General features: G+C 41.0%; 1 protein-coding gene across 1 annotated transcript in view; it reads left to right on the top strand.

The window, feature by feature from the left end:
- LOC106580620 (succinyl-CoA:3-ketoacid coenzyme A transferase 1, mitochondrial) overlaps positions 1–23,719 on the top strand; it is a 188,605-nt gene that overhangs the window by 126,943 nt on the left and 37,943 nt on the right. The window contains exon 14 of the mRNA XM_014161871.2: positions 22,816–22,905. Within this exon, the coding sequence (XP_014017346.1) occupies positions 22,816–22,905 (90 nt within the window). The remainder of the gene's footprint in view (positions 1–22,815; positions 22,906–23,719) is intronic.

Genomic DNA, 23,719 nt, shown 5'->3' on the forward strand with positions numbered 1-23,719 from the left:
AGTGTTACCAGCAAAGCACACCCACACCCACACCATAATACCTCCTCCTTTACTGTGGGAAATGCACATGCGGAGATCATCCGTTCACCCACAACGCATCTCACAAAGACATGGCGGTTGGAACCAAAAATCTCAAATTTGGACTCCAGACCAAAGGACAAATTTCCACCAGTCTAATGTCCGTTGCTCATGTTTCTTGGCCCAAGCAAGTCTCTTCTTCTTATTGGTGTCCTTTAGTAGTGGTTTCTTTGCAGCAATTCAACCATGAAGGCCTGATTCACGTGGTCTCCTCTGAACAGTTGATGTTGAGATGTGTCTGTTACTTGAACTCTGTGAAGGATTTAATTGGGCTGCATTTTCTGAGGCTGGTAACGCCAATGAACATATCCTCTGCAGCAGAGGTAACTTTGGGTCTTCCATTCCTGTGGTGGTCCTCATGAGAGCCAGTTTCATCATAGCGCTTGATGGTTTTTGCGACTGTACTTGAAGAAACTTTCAAAGTTATTGAAACTTTCTGCGTTGATGGATTGTTGTTTCTCTTTGCTTATTTGAGCTGTTCTTGCCATAATATGGATTTGGTCTTTTCCCAAATAGGGCTATCTTCTGTATACCCCCCTTCCTTGTCACAAGATAACTGATTGGCTCAAACGCATTAAGAAGGAAAGAAATTCCACAAATGAACCTTTAACTAGGCACACCTGTTAATTGAAATGCATTCCAGGTATGCAAAGCTGTCACCAAGGCAAAGGGTGGCTATTTGAAGAATTTCAAATATAAAATATATTTTGATTTGGTAACACTTTTTTGGTTACTACATGATTCCATATGTGTTATTTCATAGTTTTTATGTCTTCACTATTATTCTACAATGTAGAAAATAGTAAAAATTAAGAAAAACCCTTGAATGAGGAGGTGTTCTAAAACTTTTGACCGGTAGTGTATGCCTCCATCTCGTTTGAATCTTCATTATGTGGAACCCTGAGAGGATCGAGGGGAGAATTATGTTTCCCCCCTGTAATTATTCAATATCTAAAGATGGGTGCAAAGCATGAAATTGAAAACGGTTTACGTAGGAGTCACGGATGCACCGCATTGCTGCGATAATGTTGATTATGGATGCTTTTAATAACCGAAATGCAGATGAACATTTTACTGTCCAGGGCTTTCGAAAGCTCTTACAAGTGATTACTGTCAATCTCCTGCTCAGCCAGACGCTGGCGGAGTAACAACCCATGTAGAGATACCACAGATCATCACATTCTGGACGTTAGTTTTTAGCTAGACATGTTTTTGTGCATATTTTGATGTAACTTTTGTGTTCCTAACATGATTATAAGATTGGGATTGGGAGATGCTTCAATATTGTATTATGAATTTATTCACACCCCTTTTTCCATATTTTGCTGTTAAATCCTAAATAAAATGTATTACAATTAAATTTTTAAATCAAATAAAATTGTTTTGGTCACATACACATGGTTAGCAGATGTTATTGCGAGTGTAGCAAAATGCTTGTGCTTTTGGTTCTGACAGTGCAGCAAACAAGTAATCTAACAATTCCACAAAAACTACCTAATACACACAAATCTAAGTAAAGGGATGGAATAAGAATATCTACATATATATATATGGATGAGCCATGACCGACAGGCATAGACGAGATGCAATAGATGGTATAAAATACAGTATCTGGGATGAGTAGTGCAAGATATGTAAACATCATTATTAAAGTGTCATTAATACAGTGACTAGTGATCCATTTGTTAGAGTGGCCAATGATTTTTTTCTGTCACTGATCTACACAGAATACCCCATAATGTCAAAGTGGAATTATTTAATACATTCTTTTTATATGTATATTTAGATACAGTACCAGTCAAAAGTTTGGACACATTTAACCCTGGAATGAGTATCTTTTTTTTTTACTATTTCCTACATTGTAGAATAATAGTGAAGACATCAAAACTATGAAATAACACATATGGAATCATGTAGTAACCAAAAAAGTGTTAAACAAATCAAAATAGATTATAGATTCTTCAAAGTAACCACCCTTTGCCTTGATGACAGCTTTGCTTTGCACACTCTTGGCATTCTCTCAACCAGCTTCATGAGGTAGTTACCAGGAATGCATTTCAATTAACAGGTGTGCCTAGTTAAAGGTTAATTTGTGGAATTTCTTTCCTTAATGCGTTTGAGCCAATCAGTTGTGTTGTGACAAGGTAAGGGTGGTATACAGAAGATAGCCATGTTTGGTAAAATACCAAGTCCATATTATGGTAAGAACAGTTCAAATAAGCAAAGAGAAACTACAGTCCATCATTACTTTAAGACATGAATGTCAGTCAATCGGGAAAATGTCAAGAACTTTGACAGTTTCTTCAAGTGCAGTCGCAAAACCATCAAGAGCTATGATGAAACTGGCTCTCATGAGGACCGCCATGGGAATGGAAGACCCAGAGTTACCTCTGCTGCAGAGGATAAGTTCATTAGAGTTACCAGCCTCAGACATTTCAGCCCAAATAAATGCTTCATAGAGTTAAAGTAACAAGACGCATCTCAACATCAACTTTTCATAGGAGGCTGTGTGAATCAGGCCTTCACGGCCGAATTTCTGCATAGAAACCACTACTAAAGGACACCAATAAAAAGAAGAGACTTGCTTGAGCCAAGGAACATGAGTAATGGACATTAGACTGGTTTAAATCTGTCCTTTGATCTGAAGCCGCCAGAAAGTGGAATGGGGTGTCTGCTGTCTCTGGGTGAAGAACAGCAGCAGAATTTGTGAGTGGTCAGCCTGGGGACAGTGACACTGGAGATGCGCGGTCACGAGACTACTCAATTTTTTTCTTCCAGCCTTTGAATGAATACAACGTTGCCCGGTTGGAATATTATCGCTATTTTATGAGAAAAATAGCATAAACATTTATTTTAAACAGCGTTTGACATGCTTCTAAGTACGGTAATGGAATATTTTGAATTTTTTTGTCACGAAATGCACTCGCGCGTCACCCTTCGGATAGTGACCTGAACGCACGAACAAAACGGAGCTATTTGAATATAACTATGGATTATTTGGAACCAAAACAACATTTGTTGTTGAAGTAGAAGTCCTGGGAGTGCATTCTGACGAAGAACAGCAAAGGTAATACCATTTTTCTAATAGTAATTCTGAGTTTAGGTTGTCCCAAACTTGGTGGGTGTCAAAATAGCTAGCCGTGATGGCCGAGCTATGTACTCAGAATATTGCAAAGGCTGAAAGAAAAAAATTGAGAAGTCTCGTGACCGCGCAGCTCAGTCTCACTGTCCCCAGGCTGACCACTTACAAACTCTGCTGCTGTACTTTGCTCAGAGACAGCAGACACCCCATTCCACTTTCTGGCGGCTTTAGAGAGCCAATGGAAGCCTTAGAAAGTGTTACGTTACAGCACAGATGCTGTAATGTCGATAGAGATGCAACAGAAGGACAACAAATTGTCAGACAGGGCACTTCCTGTATGGAATCTTCTCAGGTTTTGGCCTGCCATATGAGTTCTGTTATACTCACAGACACCATTCAAACAGTTTTAGAAACTTTAGAGTGTTTTCTATCCAAATCAACAAATTATATGCATATTCTAGTTTCTGGGCAGGAATAGTAACCAGATGAAATCGGGTACGTTTTTTATCCGGCCGTGAAAATACTGCCCCCTATCCCAAAGAAGTTAACTCAAGGGGTTGAATACTTATCTAATCAAAATACGAGTTTTATTTTCCATAAAAAATATGACATTTTTTTCTTCCTCTGACAGAGTATTTTGTGTAGATCATTGACAATAAAATGACTGTTAAATCAATTTAAACCCACTTTGTAACAAAATGTGGAAAACGTAAAGGGGTGTGAATACTTTCTGAAGGCACTGTATATGTCACCAAGTGAAAAGAATGTGTGAAATTTAACTATTTCCTCCTTTTTGAAGTGGAGACATTTCACAGAAGACCAGAGTAGAACAGCCGCTAAGTGTAGGTAGTTTATGATTAATCTGTTGTTCTTTTCTCTCTCTAAGTGTTTTCGTGATAGGGCCTAGTGTGATGTGAGGCTGAGGGAGCAGTGAGTGTGTCTACAGCCAAGGTGCTGTTTAACTCCCAGTGGTGCCTAGCCTGCCTCATAGCCTGCTTCCTAGCCTGCCTCCTAGCCTGCATCATGTTCTGAAATTGGGTATCAGGATGCATTCCAAATCCTTTCCTCTGCACTTACTGACCCTCTCAGATCTGAGAGGCTTGGATACATATAATATAAGGCAAGGTGCTTCTGATTGGTCTAGTTACAATCAGGTGTTGGCTATTAGTACTCAGATAGTAAAAAATAAAGACTTCAGGTAGCCTAGCGGTTAGAGCGTTAAGCCAGTAACCGAAAGGTCGCTAGTTTGAATCGCTGTGCCCTTGAGCAAAGCACTTAACCCTAATTGCTCAAGGGTTGCCGTTTATAATGGCTGACCCTGGCTGTGAGCGACCCCACTCTCCAAGGGTGTCTCAGGGAGAGTTGGATATGCAAAAAGCACATTACCTATTCACACATGTTTATAATACACACATGTACTGTACATGTGTGAAATAGGACAAATATTAGCAACCACCTAATTATTATTATTAAAAGCATGCTCAACTTGTAGGTTTCCAGGACATAAACTGGTCACCACTGGTTGTGTAAGCTCTGTGTAGTTTACACCATATGGCTTATTACCCTACACCAGTGGTTCCCAAACTTTTTACAGTCCCGTACTCCTTCAAACATTCAACCTCCAGCTCCCTTCTAGCACCAGGGTCAGCGCACTCTCAAATGTTGCTTTTTGCCATCATTGTAAGCCTGCCACACACACACTATACATTTATTAAACATAATAATGAGTGTGAGTTTTTGTCACAACCCAGCTCGTGGGAAGTGACAAAGAGCTCTTATAGGACCAGGGCACAAATAATATTATAATAATAATCAAAAATGTTGCTCTTTATTTAGCCATCTTACATATAAAACCTTATTTGTTCATCTAAAAATTGTGAATAACTCACCACAGGTTAATGAGAAGGGTGTGCTTGAAAGGATGCACATAACTCTGCAATGTTGGTTTGTATTGGAGAGAGTCTTCAATTATTTTCCACAAACAGTCTGTGCCTGTATTTAGTTTTCATGCTAGTGAGGGCCGAGAATCCACTCTCACATAGGTGCGTGGTTGCAAAGAGCATCAGTGTCTTAACAGCGCGATTTGCCAAGGCAAGAAACTGAGCGCAGCCCAATCCAGAAATCTGTCAGCGGCTTCTGATTAAATTACATTTTCACAGAACCGCATGTTGCAATTTTGATGAGACTCTCTTGTTCCGATATCGGTAAGTGGACTGGAGGTAGGGCATGAAAGGGATAATGAATCCAGTTGTTTGTGTCATCCGTTGCGGGAAAGTACCTGCCTAATTGCTCACCCAGCTCCCTCCGGTGCTTCGCTATATCACATTCAAATTTTTTCTTTTATTTCACCTTTATTTAACCAGGTAGGCTAGTTGAGAACAAGTTCTCATTTGCAACTGCGACCTGGCCAAGATAAAGCAAAGCAGTTCGACACATACAACAACACAGAGTTACACATGGAATAAACAAACATACAATCAAAAATACAGTAGAAAAGTCTATATACAGCATGTGCAAATGAGGTAGGATATGAGAGGTAAGGCAATAAATAGGCCATGGTGGCGAAGTAATTACAATATAGCAATTAAACACTGGAATGGTAGAATGTGCAGAAGATGAATGTGCCAGTAGAGATACTGGGGTGCAAAGGAGCAAGATAAATAAATACAGTATGGGGATGAGGTAGATTGGATGGGCTATTTACAGATGCAGTGATCTGTGAGCTGCTCTGACAGCTGGTGCTTAATGCTAGTGAGAGAGGTAAGAGTCTCCAGCTTTAGTGATTTTTGCAGTTCGTCCCAGTCATTGGCAGCAGAGAACTGGAAGGAGAGGCGGCCAAAGGAAGAATTGGCTTTGGGGGTGACCAGGGAGATATACCTGCTGGAGCGCGTCCTACAGGTGGGTGCTGCTATGGTGACCAGTGAGCTGAGATAAGACGGGGCTTTACCTAGCAGAGACTTGTAGATGACCTGAAGCCAGTGGGTTTGGCGACGAGTATGAAGCGAGGGCAAGGCAACGAGAGCGTACAGGTCGCAGTGGTGGGTAGTATATGGGGCTTTGGTGACAAAACGGATGGCACTGTGATAGACTGCAACCAATTTGTTGAGTAGAGTGTTGGAGTCTATTTTGTAAATGACATCGCCAAAGTCGAGGATCGGTAGGATGGTCAGTTTTACGAGGGTATGTTTGGCAGCATGAGTGAAGGATGCTTTATTGCGAAATAGGAAGCCGATTCTTGATTTAATTTTGGATTGGAGATGTTTAATGTGAGTCTGGAAGGAGAGTTTACAGTCTAACCAGACACCTAGGTATTTGTAGTTGTCCACATATTCTAAGTCAGAACCGTCCAGAGTAGTGATGCTGGACGGGCAGGCAGGTGCGGGCAGCGATCGGTTGAAGAGCATGCATTTTGTTTTACTTGCATTTAAGGGCAGTTGGAGGCCACGGAAGGAGAGTTGTATGGCATTGAAGCTCGTCTGGAGGTTAGTCAACACAGTGTCCAAAGAAGGGTCAGAGGTATACACAATGGTGCCGTCTGCGTAGAGGTGGATCAAAGAATCACCAGCAGCAAGAGCGACATCATTGATGTATACAGAGAAGAGTCTGCCTGAGAATTGAACCCTGTGGCACCCCCATAGAGACTGCCAGAGGTCCTGATAACAGGCCCTCCAATTTGACACACTGAACTCTATCAGAGAAGTAGTTGGTGAACCAGACGAGGCAATCATTTGAGAAACAAAGGCTGTTGAGTCTGCCAATAAGAATGTTGTGATTGACAGAGTCGAATGCCTTGGCCAGGTTCGATGAATACGGCTGCACAGTAATGTCTCTTATCGATGGTGGTTATGATATTGTTTAGGACCTTGAGCGTGGCTGAGGTGCACCCATGACCAGCTCTGAAACCAGATTGCATAGCGGAGAAGGTACGGTGGGATTCGAAATGGTCTGTAATCTGTTTGTTAACTTGGCTTTCGAAGACCTTAGAAAGGCAGGGTAGAATAGATATAGGTCTGTAGCAGTTTGGGTCTAGAGTGTCTCCCCCTTTGAAGAGGGGGATGACTGTGGCAGCTTTCCAATCTATGGGAATCTCAGACAATACGAAAGATAGGTTGAACAGGCTAGTAATAGGGGTTGCAACAATTACGGTAGATCATTTTAGAAAGAAAGGGTCCAGATTGTCTAGCCCAGCTGATTTGTAGGGGTCCAGATTTTGCAGCTATTTCACAACATCAGCTATCTGGATTTGGGTGAAAAAGAAGCGGGGGAGGTTTGTGCGAGTTGCTGTGGGCGGCGGAGGGCTGTTGGTAGGGGTAGCCAGGTGTAGAAAAATGTAGAAAAATGCTTATTGAAATGATCAATTATAGTGGATTTATCGGTGGTGACAGTGTTTCCTAGCCTCAGTGCAGTGGGCAGCTGGGAGGAAGTGCTCTTATTCTCCATGGACTTTACATTGTCCCAGACCTTTTTTGAGTTTGTGCTACAGGATGCAAATTTCTGCTTGAAAAAGCTGGCCTTAGCTTTCCTAACTGCCTGTGTATATTTGTTCCTAACTTCGCTGAAAAGTTGCATATCACAGGGGCTGTTCGATGCTAATGCAGAACGCCACATTGTCCGTGAGCTTGAGCTCATTTGCACACAAAAAACTCCTGCAATGATTGAAAGACCTGTGTGTTTTCCTTGTTAATGCAGACAGAAAAGAGCTCCAACTTCTTAATCATAGCCTCAATTTCAGATCATTCAGGCGAGAAAGAAGATAGGCCAGTCGTGTGAGAAACTCGTCATCATGCAAGCGGTCAGACAAGTGAAAATTATGGTCAGTAAAGATAACTTGAAGCTTGTCTCTCAATTTAAAAAAAACATGTCAATACTTTGCCCCTTGATAACCAGCGTACTTCTGTATGTTGTAAAAGCGATACATGGTTTCTGCCCATATCATTGCTTAATGCAGAAAATACATGAGAGTTCAGGGGCCTTGCTTTAACAAAGTTAACCATTTTCACTGTAGTGTCCAAAATGTCTTTCAAGCAGTCGGGCATTCTCTTGGCAGCAAGCCTCTCAGTGGATGCTGCAGTGTACCCAAGTGGAGTCGGGAGCAACTGCTTGCACACGCGTTACCGCTCCACTATGTCTCCCTGTCATGGCTTTTGCGCCATCAGTACAGATACCAACACATCTTGACCACCAAAGCCCATTTGATGTCACAAATTTGTCCAGTACCTTAAAAATATCCTCTCATGTTGTCCTGGTTTGTAGTGGTTTGCAGAAGAGAATGTCTTCCTTAATTGACCCCCCATAAACGTAACGGACATATACCAGGAGCTGTGCCATGCCCGCCATGTCTGTTGACTCATCCAGCTGTAACGTGTATGATTCACTGGCTTGTATGCAACGCAGTAATTGTTTCAAAACATCTCCTGCCATGTCACTGATGTGTCGTGAAACAGTGTTGTTTGATGACTGCATTGTCTGTATAGATTTTTTTGGCCTTTTCCCCCAGAATTGTCCCAGCCATATCCGCGGCAGCAGGAAGAATTAAGTCCTCCAATATAGTATGGGGCTTTCCTGTCTTAGCCACTCGGTAGCTCACCATATAATACGCTTCTAGCCCCTTCTTATTCATGGTATCTGTTGCTTTTATACGTCTTACTACTCGAACGTTGTCTTTATTCTCGCTCAAAGAACTCCCGTGGATAATTTTTCAAATTGTCATGTTTCATTTCTAAATGTCTGCGCAAGAGTGAAGGTTTCCCTTGAGAGAGTAACGGCTAATGTGATTGGATGTTAATTATTTGACTAGGCTACCTGTATCTTTTGCACACCAGTATATCTACTTGCACATCATCATCTGCACATCTATCACTCCAGTGTTAATTTGCTAAATTGTAATTACTTCGCTACTATGGCCTATTTATTGCCTTACCTACTCACGCCATTTGCACACACTGTATATAGACTTTTTTCTATTGTGTTATTGAAAGTACGTTTGTTTATTCCATGTGTAACTGTGTTGTTTGTGTCGCACTGCTTTGCTTTATCTTGGCCAGGTCGCAGTTGTAAATGAGAACTTGTTCTCAACTGGCCTACCTGGTTAAATAAAGCTGAAATTAAAAATTAAAAAAATTGACATTGTTATTTCGCTGAACACTAGATGGTTTAATTTTATTTTTGGCAGTGGAAGAGGCTACTCAGGCGAGAAAAAAACCTCACCCAAATGTATAGCCCCGTTGGAAAATATAAATGTATACTGTTTGAAAATGTGATTAATATAATTTTTTTATTATAAAAAATAAAGGTCGACCGATTAATCGGAATGGTCGATTAATTAGGGCCGATTTCAAGTTTTCATAACAATCGGAAATCAGTATTTTTGGACGCCGATTTGGCCGATAAAAAAAAAAAAAAAAAAAAGTCAGTTAAGAACACATTCTTATTTTCAATGACGGCCTAGGAACGGTGGGTTGACTGCCTTGTTCAGGGGCAGAATGACAGATTTTTACCTTGTCAGCTCGGGGATTCAATCTTGCAACCTTACGGTTAACTAGTCCAACGCTCTAACCACCTGCTTTACATTGCACTCCACGAGGAGCCTGCCTGTTACGCGAATGCAGTAAGAAGCCAAGGTAAGTTGCTAGCTAGCGTTAAACTTATCTTATAAAAAACAATCAATCAATCATAATCACTAGTTAACTACACATGGTTGATGATATTACTAGTTTATCTAGCCTGTCCTGCGTTGCATATAATCGCTTAGGTACACGTTGCTCCAACGTCTACCTAACCATAAACATCAATGCCTTTCTTAAAATCAATACACACATATATATTTTTAAACCTGCATCTTTAGTTAATATTGCCTGCTAACATGAATTTATTTTAACTAGGGATAATGTGTCACTTCTCTTGCAACAGAGTCAGGGTATATGCAGCAGTTTGGGCCGCCTGGCTCGTTGCGAACGGTGAAGACTATTTCTTCCTAACAAAGACAGCCAACTTCGCCAAACGGGGGATGATTTAACAAAAGTGCATTTGCGAAAAAAGAATAATCGTTGCACGAATGTACCTAACCATAAACATCAATGCCTTTCTTAAAATCAATACACAGAAGTATATCTTTTTAAACCTGCATATTTAGCTAAAAGAAATCCAGGATAGCAGACAATATTAAGCAGGTGAAATTGTGTCACTTCTCTTGCGTTCATTGCACGCAGTCAGGGTATATGCAACAGTTTGGGCCGCCTGGCTCGTTGCGAACTAATTTGCCAGAATTTTACGTAATTATGACATAACATTGAAGGTTGTGCAATGTAACAGGAATATTTAGACTTAGGGATGCCACCCGTTAGATAAATTACTGAACGGTCCCGTATTTCACTGAAAGAATAAACGTGATAGTTTCCGGATTCGACCATATTAATGACCTAAGGCTCGTATTTCTGTGTGTTATAATTAAGTCTATGATTTTATAGAGTAGTCTGACTGAGCGATGGTAGGCACCAGCAGGCTCGTAAGCATTCATTCAAACAGCACTGTCGTGCGTTTTGCCAGCAGCTTTTCGCAATGCTTCAAGCATTGCGCTGTTTATGACTTCAAGCCTATCAACTCCCGAGATTAGGCTGGTGTAACCCATGTGAAATGGCTAGCTAGTTAGCGGGGTGCGCGCTAGTAGCATTTCAAACGTCACTTGCTCTGCATGGGTAACGCTGCTTCGAGGGTGGCTGTTGTCGATGTGTTCCTGGTTCAAGCCCAGGTAGGAGCGAGGAGAGGGACGAAAGCTATACTGTTACACTGGCAATACTAAAGTGCCTATAAGAACATCCAATAGTCAAAGGTGTATGAAATACAAATCGTATAGAGAGAAATAGTCCTATAATTCCTATAATAACTACAACCTAAAACTTCTTACCTGCGAATATTGAAGACTCATGTTAAAAGGAACCACCAGCTTTCATATGTTCTCATGTTCTGAGCTAGGAACTTAAACGTTAGCTTTCTTACATGGCACATATTGCACTTTTACTTTCTTCTCCAACACTTTGTTTTTGCATTATTTAAACCAAATTGAACATGTTTCATTATTTATTTGAGGCTAAATTGATTTTATTGATGTATTATATTAAGTTAATAAGTGTTCATTCAGTATTGTTGTAATTGTCATTATTACAAATAATAAAAATAAAAAAATCGGCCGATTAATCGGCATCGGGGTTTTCGGCCCTCCAATAATCGGCATCGGTATCGGCGTTGAAAAACCATAATCGGTCGACCTCTAATAAAAAATAATAATTATAATCACATTTTTATTTGGCGTACCCCTGGCGGCATTGCGCGTACCCCTTGGGAATACTGGCCCTACACCTATCCCATCATTTGAGATCTTAACGGACAGGATTGTTCTGACTGGAGCTCAGCCTTTAAGACGCTGAGCCTGTGGCCCCTGTGGCTCAGACAGCATTCTGGGATATTTCTAGTCCTCCAGGCTCCCTGTGGCGCTGACAGTGCCTCCTGCCCTCCGCCTCACGCTCACTTATGCTGTTTGTGTGTGTGTGTGTGTGTGTGTGTGTGTGTGTGTGTGTGTGTGTGTGTGTGTGTGTGTGTGTGTGTGTGTGTGTGTGTGTGTGTGTGTGTGTGTGTGTGTTCGTGCACTCTGCCTGAATGATCAGTCATTCTGCTCAAGGTTACTCCATTTTTTCAAGCTCAGTGTTGTGTGTGTGTGTGTCTCCTGTTGCTCCTTGCCTGCAAGTGTGTGTGCGTTCTGCTCTTTAATTTAGCTCAATGTTATCCCTTTACAATTGTGTGTGTGTGTGTGTGTGTGTGTGTCTGTGTACCAACACTGTAGGTCTCCATTGTCATGTTGTGTTTTGCACATTGAGATTTTTCATATTTCATTGGGTAATTTCAAACCCTTTGCTCTGTACTTACTGACTCCCTCAGATCTGAGAGGCTTGGATACGTATAATATAAGGCAAGGTTCTTCAGATTAGTCTAGTTATAATCTGGTGTCAGCTATTAGTACTGGTATTACTTGTTCTCACTATGAAGATTGCAAACACAGTGAATCTTTTACGCTCCTTGTTGATAACAGAGCTATTGTCTCGCATTTGGAAATCCCTTTAAATGTAATTTAGCAGAGAACATTTGTTTTATAGCTGTGGTCAAACTTAACTTTGAAGGGAAATTGTGTTTTCCTCCATGGTTTGTTAATAGACTACTTTACTTTGACAGAGACATTAGCAGGTCGGCTACAGGGAACTACACGTTCCCTGTAGCCACTTCTGATGCTACTCTTGTTAACAAGGGATAATGTCCACTGAGATTGGGAGCGATGAGCACTACGTGTTGAACACACACACACACACACACACACACACACACACACACACACACACACACACACACACACACACACACACACACATAAACAAACACACACACACATAAACAAACACACACATACACACACACATAAACACACACACAAACACACATACACACACACATAAATACACACACATAAACACATACACACACATACACATAAACACACACACACCTGCCTATTGAAACAATGGGGGAAACACAGTAAATTATCTGACTCCACTCTGAAAAGTGAAAAGTACTTTACAATGGCAGTGGTTTGTATAGTATGTTTTTCTCAACATTGTCTTTTCAAAGAGTTGATCAATAACTCTAATGAAAAGAGAGACAAAGGACTGCTATGAGCAATCATCAGTCAATTAAAGAAATGGTTGCCGTTTTCAGTCTGTATGTGTTTATGGTGTTACTCAGAACATTTTAAATGAGCTTATAGTCCATTCCACTTCATACAAGGCTGGCTTTTGGGGGACACAATTCTGAACAACCCTGTTGCACAAGCAGCCCTCTTTGTTTTCATGTGTGTCTGTCCGATTGTCTGTCTGTGGTGCTTGTCATTAGTTGTCTGGGAAACCATGGCCTTTACTATTCTGTCGCTATGTTATTAAACAGAGAGGGGCATTTGTAGTGGACGAAAAAGGAATGTCGGCGTGTGAATGAGGGAGAATGAGAGCAAGAAAGAGACAATTGATAAGTAGAAACCGGTGGAAGTGAAGGCAAAATTTTCTTTGGCATCCTTTGGCTGGCAGGATAAGTGAGGGTAACACAATAAACTGAACAAGGGGAAACATATTTGACTGGTTGTCATGGTAACGCCACAGGCCGAGCTACATCTGAAGTAGCCTAGTTACAGTTGTTTTAATTGAACCTGATAGTCTTCCCCTGATATGTCTGAGTAAGTAGAGACAATAGCCTTTTCTCCACTTCAACTTGACCTTATGGAGAACCTTACCCTTACAAGTTCCCTCTTTCAGTTCAGATAAATACAATGGCTTTAAACTGTTGGGAAAGCCTATTTAAAAAAAATATATATATATATCATTTTAATATAATTAATTTTTATTTATTTATTTATGTTTTCTAATTTAAATAAAAAATGTTTTACCTTTATTTAACTAGGCAAGTCAGTTAAGAACAAATTCTTATTTTCAATGACGGCCGAACGGGGGCAGAATGACAGATTTTTACCTTGTCAGCTCAGGGATTCGATCTTGCAACCTTTCGGTTACTCGTCCAATGCTCTAACCAATAGGCTACCTGCTAGGCTGGGTCCCAAACGTCTCTTTCTGTCACACCCTGATCAGTTTCACTTGTCCTCGTTATTGTCTCCACCCCCTCCAGATGTCGCTTGTTTTCCCCAGTGTATTTATCCCCGTGTTTCCTGTCTCTCTGTGGCAGTTCGTCTTGTATGTTTCCAAGTCATTCAGTGTTTTTCCCGTTCTCCTGCTTTTTGCATTCTCCTTTTTCTAGTCCTCCCGGTTTTGACCCTTGCCTGTTTTCTGTACTTTGTACCCGCCTGCCTGACCATTCTGCCTGCCTTGACCACGAGCCTGTCTGCCACTCTGTACCTCCTGGACTCTGATCGGATTTTGACCTTTTTGCCTGTCCACGACCATTCTCTTGCATACCTCTTTGGATTAATAAACATTGTAAGACTCCAACCATCTGCTTCCTGTGTCTGCATTTGGGTCTCGCCTTGTGCCTTGATACTTCCTGTTGAAAAAGGATGAAGATGAGTTTCTGATTAAAAGTGTGATTATAATGACTTCAAATGTAGTGTGAACATGGTTTATGATGCAGCTGTTATATTAGTCATAGATTAGAATCTCTATAGAATTATGTATTCTCTTTCATTGTTATGTAGATTTACCTCTAATGATTGAACAAACAAATAAAATGACACACTGGGCCAGTGCTGAAGTACTGGACAAAAGCTCTGTCAAAGCGCTGACTGTATTAACGTTTATTGGTTCTGAAGTGTTGCACTCAGAAGGCCATGTTGCAGCCCTGGCTATGGAACAACTATTGGGGATAGATGTAGATGTACACATTCCCATAGCCCAGCACCTGTATTGCGGGTTCAATAAGCCAGGCTTCCAGCATGTGAAAGAAACCAATCAGAGCAGGGTGGAAATTAAGAACCTGATAGTTAATGTCATGTAAGTTAATTCAATTACAAAATGACTTCTCCCCTTGTCCGACATTTGGCAGTAGATGTATTTTGTTAATGCCGCACAAGGCGCACAATACCATTGGCTGACTAGACAGGCAGACATGATGAAATCACCAGTGGCCTGGCATTATATTTATTTGCATGTTGTCCAGACACCGTTTGAGTCTGTGTACCAGTCACCTTCATACCTTAACTCAATGTTAAACTACTAGAACAAGTTCTAAACTGCTTGCTGTTCTGAAGTAGGGCTCGGAATTGCCAGGGACTAGGTGCTCATATATGTATTTCGATACTGTGATTTTATTGCGATTTGATGTTCTAAACATATTGCCCACTATACGTCTGCTGCAGAGAGATGAGAGAGTGCATGAGGCAGCTAGTTTTTGATCAGTCAGGGAAATAAAAGTGCTGAAAACATGTTGGTTCACTATTGAAAAAGAAGATGGAGAATATATATATATATGAATATATATATATATATATATTCATATATATATATGAATATATATATATAAAAACAAATACAATATATATATATATATTGTATTTGTTTTTACAAATCGATACATGGAGTCAAATATTGATATAATATCGTCCAAAAATATTGCAATATGTAATTGTTGATTTTTTTTTTCTCCCCCCACCATCATTATTCTGAAGATAAAGAATTCCACCAAAAAATACCAAAAACACAAGATAATAAGTCAGTGGTGATATCGATCAATTTCATTTAACCCTCCTACCTCTAAAAGTCTGCAGGAAGCCGTATTGTTGTATGCAGCTGCTGTTTGTTTGAAATAACTCCAGTGGAAAGAGGGGGGGGGGGGACAGCTCTACGTACTGTTTCCAATGGCTGTTGAATAAATATCAATAGAACAACAATGGAGTGATTCATGTGAGAGGACCGGACTATAGTTACCTCGGTGGTCAGATTTACTGTTGCCAAGCAATGAAGCTCCATCAGACAAAAAATCGACCTGATTGGTGACTGTCCAAATTTTGATTAAATATGTGAGATTACATTAGAATTAAGGATGAAAGCACTCTCTCACTCTCTCGTTCTTTATCTATTTAAACCAAGGAAATGCACGCACGCACGCACTCTCTCACACACACACATACACACACTAGATAAGGTTCTGTTTTTCCCTCCGGATCGAGTGGCATTGGGATCAAAGTGTTTTCAGATAATCACATTGAAAGCTTATAGATCTGACGGAGAGCAAATGCAGTCTAACCCTGGTGTAGATACAGGGCAAAGCAGCCTACTCTCCTCAATCAACCGTTCTTATGTTGTTACAGTGCTGTTGTCTCCCAATGTTTAAATCTAAATGCAGGTAGCCTAGTGGTTAGAGCATTGGGCCAGTAACCGAATCCCAGAGCTGACAAGGTAAAAATCTGTCATTCTTCCCCTTAAAAACACAGTTAACCCGCTGTTCCCCGGTAGACCGTCATTGTAAATAAGAATTTGTTTTTAACTGACATGCCTAGTTAAATAAAGGTAAAAGAAAATATACTATCGTTCAAAATTTTGGGGTCACTTAGAAATGTCCTTGTTTTTGAAAGAGAAGCATATTTTTTGTCCATTTAAAATAACATCAAATTGAACAGAAATCATTAGAAAACCCTTTTGCAATTATGTTAGCACGGCTGAAAACTTTTGTGCTTATTAAAGAAGCAATACAACTGGCCTTCTTTAGACTGGTTGAGTATCTGGAGCATCAGCATTTGTGGGTTCGAATACAGGCTCAAAATGGCCAGAAACAAACAACTTTCTTCTGAAACTCGTCGGTCTATTCTTGTTCTGAGAAATTAAGACTATTCCATGCGAGAAATTGCCAAGAAACTGAAGATCCCGTACAACTCTGTGTACTACTCCCTTCACAGAACAGTGCAAACTGGCTCTAACCAGAATAGAAAGAGGAGTGGGAGGCCCTGGTGCACAACTGAGCAAGAGGACATTAGTGTGTCTAGTTTGAGAAACAGACGCCTCACAAGTCCTCAACTGGCAGCTTAATTAAATAGTTCCCGCAAAACACCAATCTCAAAGTCAACAGTGAAGAGGCGACTCCGGGATGCTGGCCTTCTAGGCAGAGTTCCTCTGTCCAGTGTCTGTGTTCTTTTTCCCATCTTAATCTTTTATTTTTATTGGCCAGTCTGAGATATGTCTTTTTCTTTGCAACTCTGCCTAGAAGGCCTGCATCTCGGAGTCGACTCTTCACTGTTGACGTTGAGACTGGTGTTTTTGGGGGTTTATTTAATGGGACTGCCGTGCAGAAATATCAGCCCACAGAGAGAAGCACGAGATTGAACATCACTCAGCTTTCTAGAGTAGTGGTCTCCAACCGGTCGTTCAAGATCCAACCGGCATTCCTAGTCGATCGCCAAACATTTCTGTAAAAAACCCAACGATAAATTCAGCTGCCCTGCGCGCCGGGTAGGCGAACTGTTGCCATTTTGAACCATTTTATGTCTCTGAAGATGCAAACACTGCCTTTCTGGCGGGCCCAGGGAGCAAATCATGTGCACTATAGGCCTACCGCTGGCCAATCGGGTTGCCCAGATGACCGTGTCTGCAGTAACGTAGCAGGGATAAAAGAAAGTTTACTCGCAAAGTTGATACTGTGAGATTTCAAAACCATAACTAGAGAGAGACGGTCAACGAATACAGCAAAGATGCTGTTTTTATGAGTGAGTATATGTGTAAGTTCTTACTCAGCACTGTCAACACTTTGTATTCAACACTTTCATAAGCCATAAAATACATTTTCTTCCTATTTCCACTCAGCACTTCAACAAGCAGTGCAGCAGTAATGAATGAGTAGGAAAGTGTATCTGTAGGCTTGCATTGTTGTTATTATTAGCGGCTTGTTGTTTTTTTTATATCGAACAATATTTAACTTTCTCTGTTCATGTGAGTAACAACATGAATTTGTGCACGAGGCAGAAATAATGCGGTGCTATTCGAGTTTCACCATCTAGAAGACGGTGTCCTTTTTGGTTTGGTCAGTGTTAGTGGAGGAAAGGGAGAGCGGAGGGATGTTGAGAGGTGGACCCTCAGTCTGCTGCTCTCTCCCTCCGCTGAGACTGACCATCAGATGCAGGCTTCATCAGCCCAGTAAAGTAAAATGATTCAAATGTATGCACACTCAGCTGTGCTTCACAAGTAATACAACAACGGATCTATTACCAGTGTGATATTTAAATATACATTTTTTTTAAATGGCCTGAACAACAATGCATTCAATGGCAGGGAAATTCAAGCAAAGCCAATATGCAGTGATAATGTATTGGGCCGATAGTTTACTGCACAAACCTCATTGCTACAGAACTGTTTTTAATTGGTTAATGTTGCATAGACTTACGTTTTTTAAGTCATGTTAAAAAAATATCTGAGTGGTAGATCTCGGCTCGCATTTTGACTCGGTGATCTTGACTCAGAAAAGGTTGGTGACCACTGTTCTAGAGTTTTCACTGTTAACACTATCAACGCTTCCCTTTACTGGAAATTGTGCTCGAATCAACGCAATATTATTGAAACATACCGAAACAAAACAAGCTACGCAAGAGATTTTGTTGTAGGCAGAACGCATAGGAGTAGGATTCTATTGCATTGACACGCAGTACGCATTACCATATATGGCTCTGTGCCATTTACTTTGAACTGTGTTTACAGCATGAGCGGTCGTGAGGAGATGCGCTTGTTTTGAGATCAAAGCGAGAGCTGCATGTAGCCACATGTAGGAATGAGCGGACCAAAGTGCAGCGTGTGTGTCGCTCCACATTTTATTTATACTGTGAAACTATGCAATACATAAATAAACTGAATGACAAAACAACAAACCGTGACGCAGAGGTGAAACATACACTACTCAAAATTAATCTACCACAAACCCAGGTGGGACAAACACCAACTTAAATATGACCTACAATTAGAGACAACGATGACCAGCTGCCTCTAATTGGAGATAATCTCAAACAAAGCCCAACATAGAAATGCAAAAACTAGAACAACCCAACATAGAAATAGAAAACTAGAACATAACAACATAGAAAAAAACTAAACTAGACTAAAACTAAACCTGTCACGCCCTGACCTACTCTACCATAGAAAATAACAGCTTACCATGGTCAGGACGTGACAATATCCTTAACTAGTTAGTGAGCTATTAACCCAGTTATAGATCATTTGTAGTCAGCAATAGGGGAGTGAAAACCAGTCAGGTAAAGGGGCAGTAAAGGGGCAGTGTTGTATTTTGAGACAGGCTTGAATAAGCTAAGTAGCCAATAGGCAGAGGGTAACATAAGTGGTCTGATTCTCTGTAATAATGGTATGGGAATAATAAAGCATTTTATTTTGTAAAGTGGTGTCTTGCATCAAACGACAAGTGGAATAACATGTTAATGTCAAGCCCTGCGTGTTTTTTTATTTTTAAAGACTCATGGAATATAGGTCTACATTGAACTCTACACATTGGCTGCTACTGAAGGCTGAATGATAGAACAGCTATTTCCATGTTAATGTTATAGGATGCATTTTCTCCATTGTTTTTGATGGTAGGCCACTAGTAGGCCTACATTATGATCAAATAGCCACAGTAGCCTACTTGGCCACTGTTAAAACTGTAACTTAAAGCAGGTACAGACTCAGTGTTCACAGTAAACGCCCACTGGAAGCCAAAATTTTGTTTTAGACCATGACTGAGTTCCTAATTATAACAAAAAAAAAGATAAATGGGGTTCCCTGCATGCGCGCTCTCACACACATGCACGATCTAGGCTCGTTTAGGGCAAGAGTTAATAATTGTTGATGATAGGAAAAAGGGCACAGTGTCCTTTCACAGAGTGACTTCCCAGTGTCAACCTCACACAACTGACAATTCAATTTTTTTTGTGTGTGATTACTTGTATCCTTTTGCCCTCCTGAGATTTAGTGTCCATTTACAGTTGAAGTCGGAAGTTTACATACACTTAGGTTGGAGTCATTAAAACTCTTTTTTCAACCACTCTACAAATTTCTTGTTAACAAACTATAGTTTTGGAAAGTCAGTTAGGACATCTACTTTGTGCATGACACAAGTAATTTTTCCATCAATTGTTTACAGACAGATTATTTCACTTATAATTCACTGTATCACAATTCCAGTGAGTCAGAAGTTTACATACACTAAGTTGACTGTGCCTTTAAACAGCTTGGAAAATTCCAGGAAATGATGTCATGGCTTTAGAAGCTTCTGATAGGCAATTTGACATCATTTGAGTCAATTGGAGGTGTACCTGTGGCTGTATTTCAAGGCCTTCCTTCAAACTCAGTGCCTCTGCTTGACATCATGGGGAAATCAGCCAAGGCCTCAGATTTTTTTGTTGTCAACCTCCACATGTCTGGTTCCTCCTTGGGAACAATTTCCAAACGCCTGAAGGTACCACGTTCATCTGTACAAAAAATAGTACGCAAGTATAAACACCATGGGACCACGCAGCCGTCATACCGCTCAGCAAGGAGACGCGTTCTGTCTCCTAGAGATGAACGTACTTTGGTGCGAAAAGTGCAAATCAATCCCAGAACAACAGCAAAGGATCTTGTGAAGATGCTGGAGGAAACAGGTACAAAAGTATCTATATCGACAGTACAACGAGTCCTATATCGACATAACCTGAAAGGCCGTTCAGCAAGGAAGAAGCCTGTGCTCCAAAACCTCCATAAAAAAGCCAGACTACGGTTTGCAACTGCACATGGGGACGAAGATCGTACTTTTTGGAGAAATGTCCTCTGGTCTGATGAAACAATAATAGAACTGTTTTGCCATAATGACCATCGTTATGTTTGGAGGAAAAAGGGGAAGTCTTGCAGGCCGAAGAACACCATCCCAACCGTGAAGCACAGGGGTGGCAGCATCATGTTGTGGGGGTGCTTTGCTGCAGGAGGGAAGTGTGCACTTTACAAAATAGATGGCTTCATGAGGTAGGAAAATTATTTGGATATATTGAAGCAACATCACAAGACATCAGTCAGGAAGTTAAAGCTTGGTCGCAAATGGGTCTTCCAAATGGACAATGACTCCAAGCATACTTCCAAAGTTGTGGCAAAATGGCTTAAGGACAACAAAGTCAAGGTATTGGAGTGGCCATCACAAAGCCCTGACCTCAAACCTATAGAAAATTTGTAAGCAGAACTGAAAAAGCGTGTGCGAGCAATGAGGCCTACAAACCTGACTCAGTTACACCAGCTCTGTCAGGAGGAATGGGCTAAAATTCACCCAACTTATTATGGGAAGCTTGTGGAAGGCTACCCGAAACGTTTGACCCAAGTTAAACAATTTGTTGGCAGTGCTACCAAATACTAATGGAGTGTATGTAAACTTCTGACACACTGGGAATGTGATGAAAGAAATAAAAGCTGAAATAAAAAAAATTCTCTGTTATTATTCTGACATTTCACATTCTTAAAATAAAGTGGTGATCCTAATTGACCTAAGACAGGGAATTTCTACTAGGATTAAATGTCAGGAATTGTGAAATACTGAGTACAACACACCTGCTAAAGAAAGTTTGCTCAACCTACTGTATTTTCCTATGTGTTGCTTTCATCTATTCAGTGTGACAAGGAATGAAGAGATCTAGAGCGCGGACAACTTTATTGGGTGAAATTCATTCCCTCCCTCCCATCCTCTCTCACTCTCTACCTCACCCAACCTCTAATGCATACTGTATTCATATACTGTAAGGAATACTGACAGACTGTATACACACATACCAACCATATATCCCCTGGATATTCAACAGAGTGCCGTGCAGGCAGTTGTGATTGATGAGCGAAGCAGCTTTTAAATGGGTTTTTCAGTCATCTCACCCCCTGGGCAATGTGCATGCCAGGAAAGCTCATTGGACACAGAGAAATGAGAGACCTGCGTATAATTTTTCTCCCACTTGGCAATCCAATTTTGATGTTCTAATTAGATTTTTCTTCACTGGTTTTGGAAACAAATGTTTTCTCTAGTCTGTATTGAATGCAGACCTCAATACTGTGCCAGGGATCTGTGTGTGTGTGTGTGTGTGTGTGTGTGTGTGTGTGTGTGTGTGTGTGTGTGTGTGTGTGTGTGTGTGTGTGTGTGTGTGTGTGTGTGTGTGTGTGTGTGTGTGTGTGTGTGTGTGTGTGTGTGTGTGTGTGTGTGTGTGTGTGTGTGTGTGTGTTTTCACTGTGTCCATTAACAAGAAGTAAGCTGGCTGGGGCTGGACTCTGATGTAATACAGTGTTTATTCAGTTGTATTCCCCACTGGGCAGACTGTTAATATGCATCTCTCTACAGTGGATTACTGTATACAGTGCCAGTTTGGTTTAGCCTCTGGATTGGAAAGAGAGCAATGCTCAGGCCTACGTAAGAGAAAACCAAACAACTGGCAAAATACTCTGTTTCGGTTGTTACTAGTGACATGTGTGGAAGATGCGTTACTTTATGTTCTGTTTCGGTTGTTACTAGTGACGTGTGGAAGATGCGTTACTTTATGTTCTGTTTCGGTTGTTACTGGTGGCATGTGTGGAAGATGTGTTACTTTACGTTCTGTATCGGCTGTTAGTGGTGGCATGTGTGGAAGATACGTTACTTTATGTTCTGTATCAGCTGTTACTGGTGTCATGTGTGGAAGATACGTTACTTTATGTTCTGTATCAGCTGTTACTGGTGTCATGTGTGGAAGATACGTTACTTTACGTTCTGTATCAGTTGTTACTGGTGTCATGTGTGGAAGATACGTTACTTTACGTTCTGTATCGGCTGTTACTGGTGGCATGTGTGTAAGATGTTACTTTACGTTCTGTATCGGTTGTTACTGGTGGCATGTGAGGAAGATGCATTACTTTACGTTCTGCTTCGGCTGTTACTGGTGGCATGTGTGGAAAACGTGTTATTTAACGTTCTGTGTCGGTTGTTACTGGTGGCATGTGTGGAAGCTGTTACTTTACATTCTGTATCTGCTGTTACTGGTGGCATGTGTGGAAAATACGTAACTTTGCTTACTCTTTTGGCTGTTGCTGTTGGCGTGTGTGGAAGATGTGTTACTTTGAGTACCCCTGGGCTCTATTGTTTACTGTATTGCTTTGTTTGCCCTTCAGGGTAAGATGGTGAAGGGGATGGGTGGAGCCATGGATCTGGTGGCCAGCGCTGGAACCAAGGTGGTCGTCACCATGGAGCACTCCGCCAAGGTAAGTGTGTGACTGTGTGGACGTGCGTGCATCCAAAGCAATCCCAAGGCCATCCTCTTCCAGTGTTGTGTATATGAGTGACTCCAGATCAGCGATATTTAGGACATCATATACAGTTGAAGTCGAAAGTTTACATACACCTTTGCCAAATACATTTAAACTCAGTTTCACAATTCCTGACATTTAATCCTAGTAAATATTCCCCATTTTAGGTCAGTTAGGATCACCAATTTATTTTAAGAATGTGAAATGTCAGAATAATAGTAGAGAGAATGATTTATTTCAGCTTTTTTTTTTCATCACATTCCCAGTGGGTCAGAAGTTTACATACACTCAGTTAGTATTTGGTAGCATTGCCTTTAAATTGTTTAACTTGGGTTAAATGTTTTGGGTAGCCTTCCATAAGCTTCCCACAATAAGTTGGGTGAATTTTTGGAATTACCAGGAGGGTATCGGCCTGTAGAATTGTCTAAACATCTGGGCTTCTCAATTGGTAAAGAAGTGGTGGAAGCCTCCTTGGGTGGGGCTACAGATGGTGTTGAATTCAGAGACAAGCAGTCTTCATAGCTTAGATCCTGTAAAGTGTAGTGGTCAGAAAGAAGCCCAGACAGAGCAGTATGTTGGTGATAAGGTGCTTGAGTGGGGCTCTCTGCATTGTGAAATGTTCCCTTCAACACTTGCTTTGATGAACCAGAGATGCTTCCAAAATCCCTGGTTTTGATGGGTGAGTATAGAAAACCAGGCACAAGGGTTTTCACTGTGAAGGTACCCAGCTTGGTGGTGAACCTAAGGTGAGAGACTTTCTCATTAGGCT

This window comes from Salmo salar, chromosome ssa20 (genome assembly GCF_905237065.1).
Source record: "Salmo salar chromosome ssa20, Ssal_v3.1, whole genome shotgun sequence".
Classification (NCBI taxonomy): Eukaryota; Metazoa; Chordata; class Actinopteri; order Salmoniformes; family Salmonidae; genus Salmo; species Salmo salar.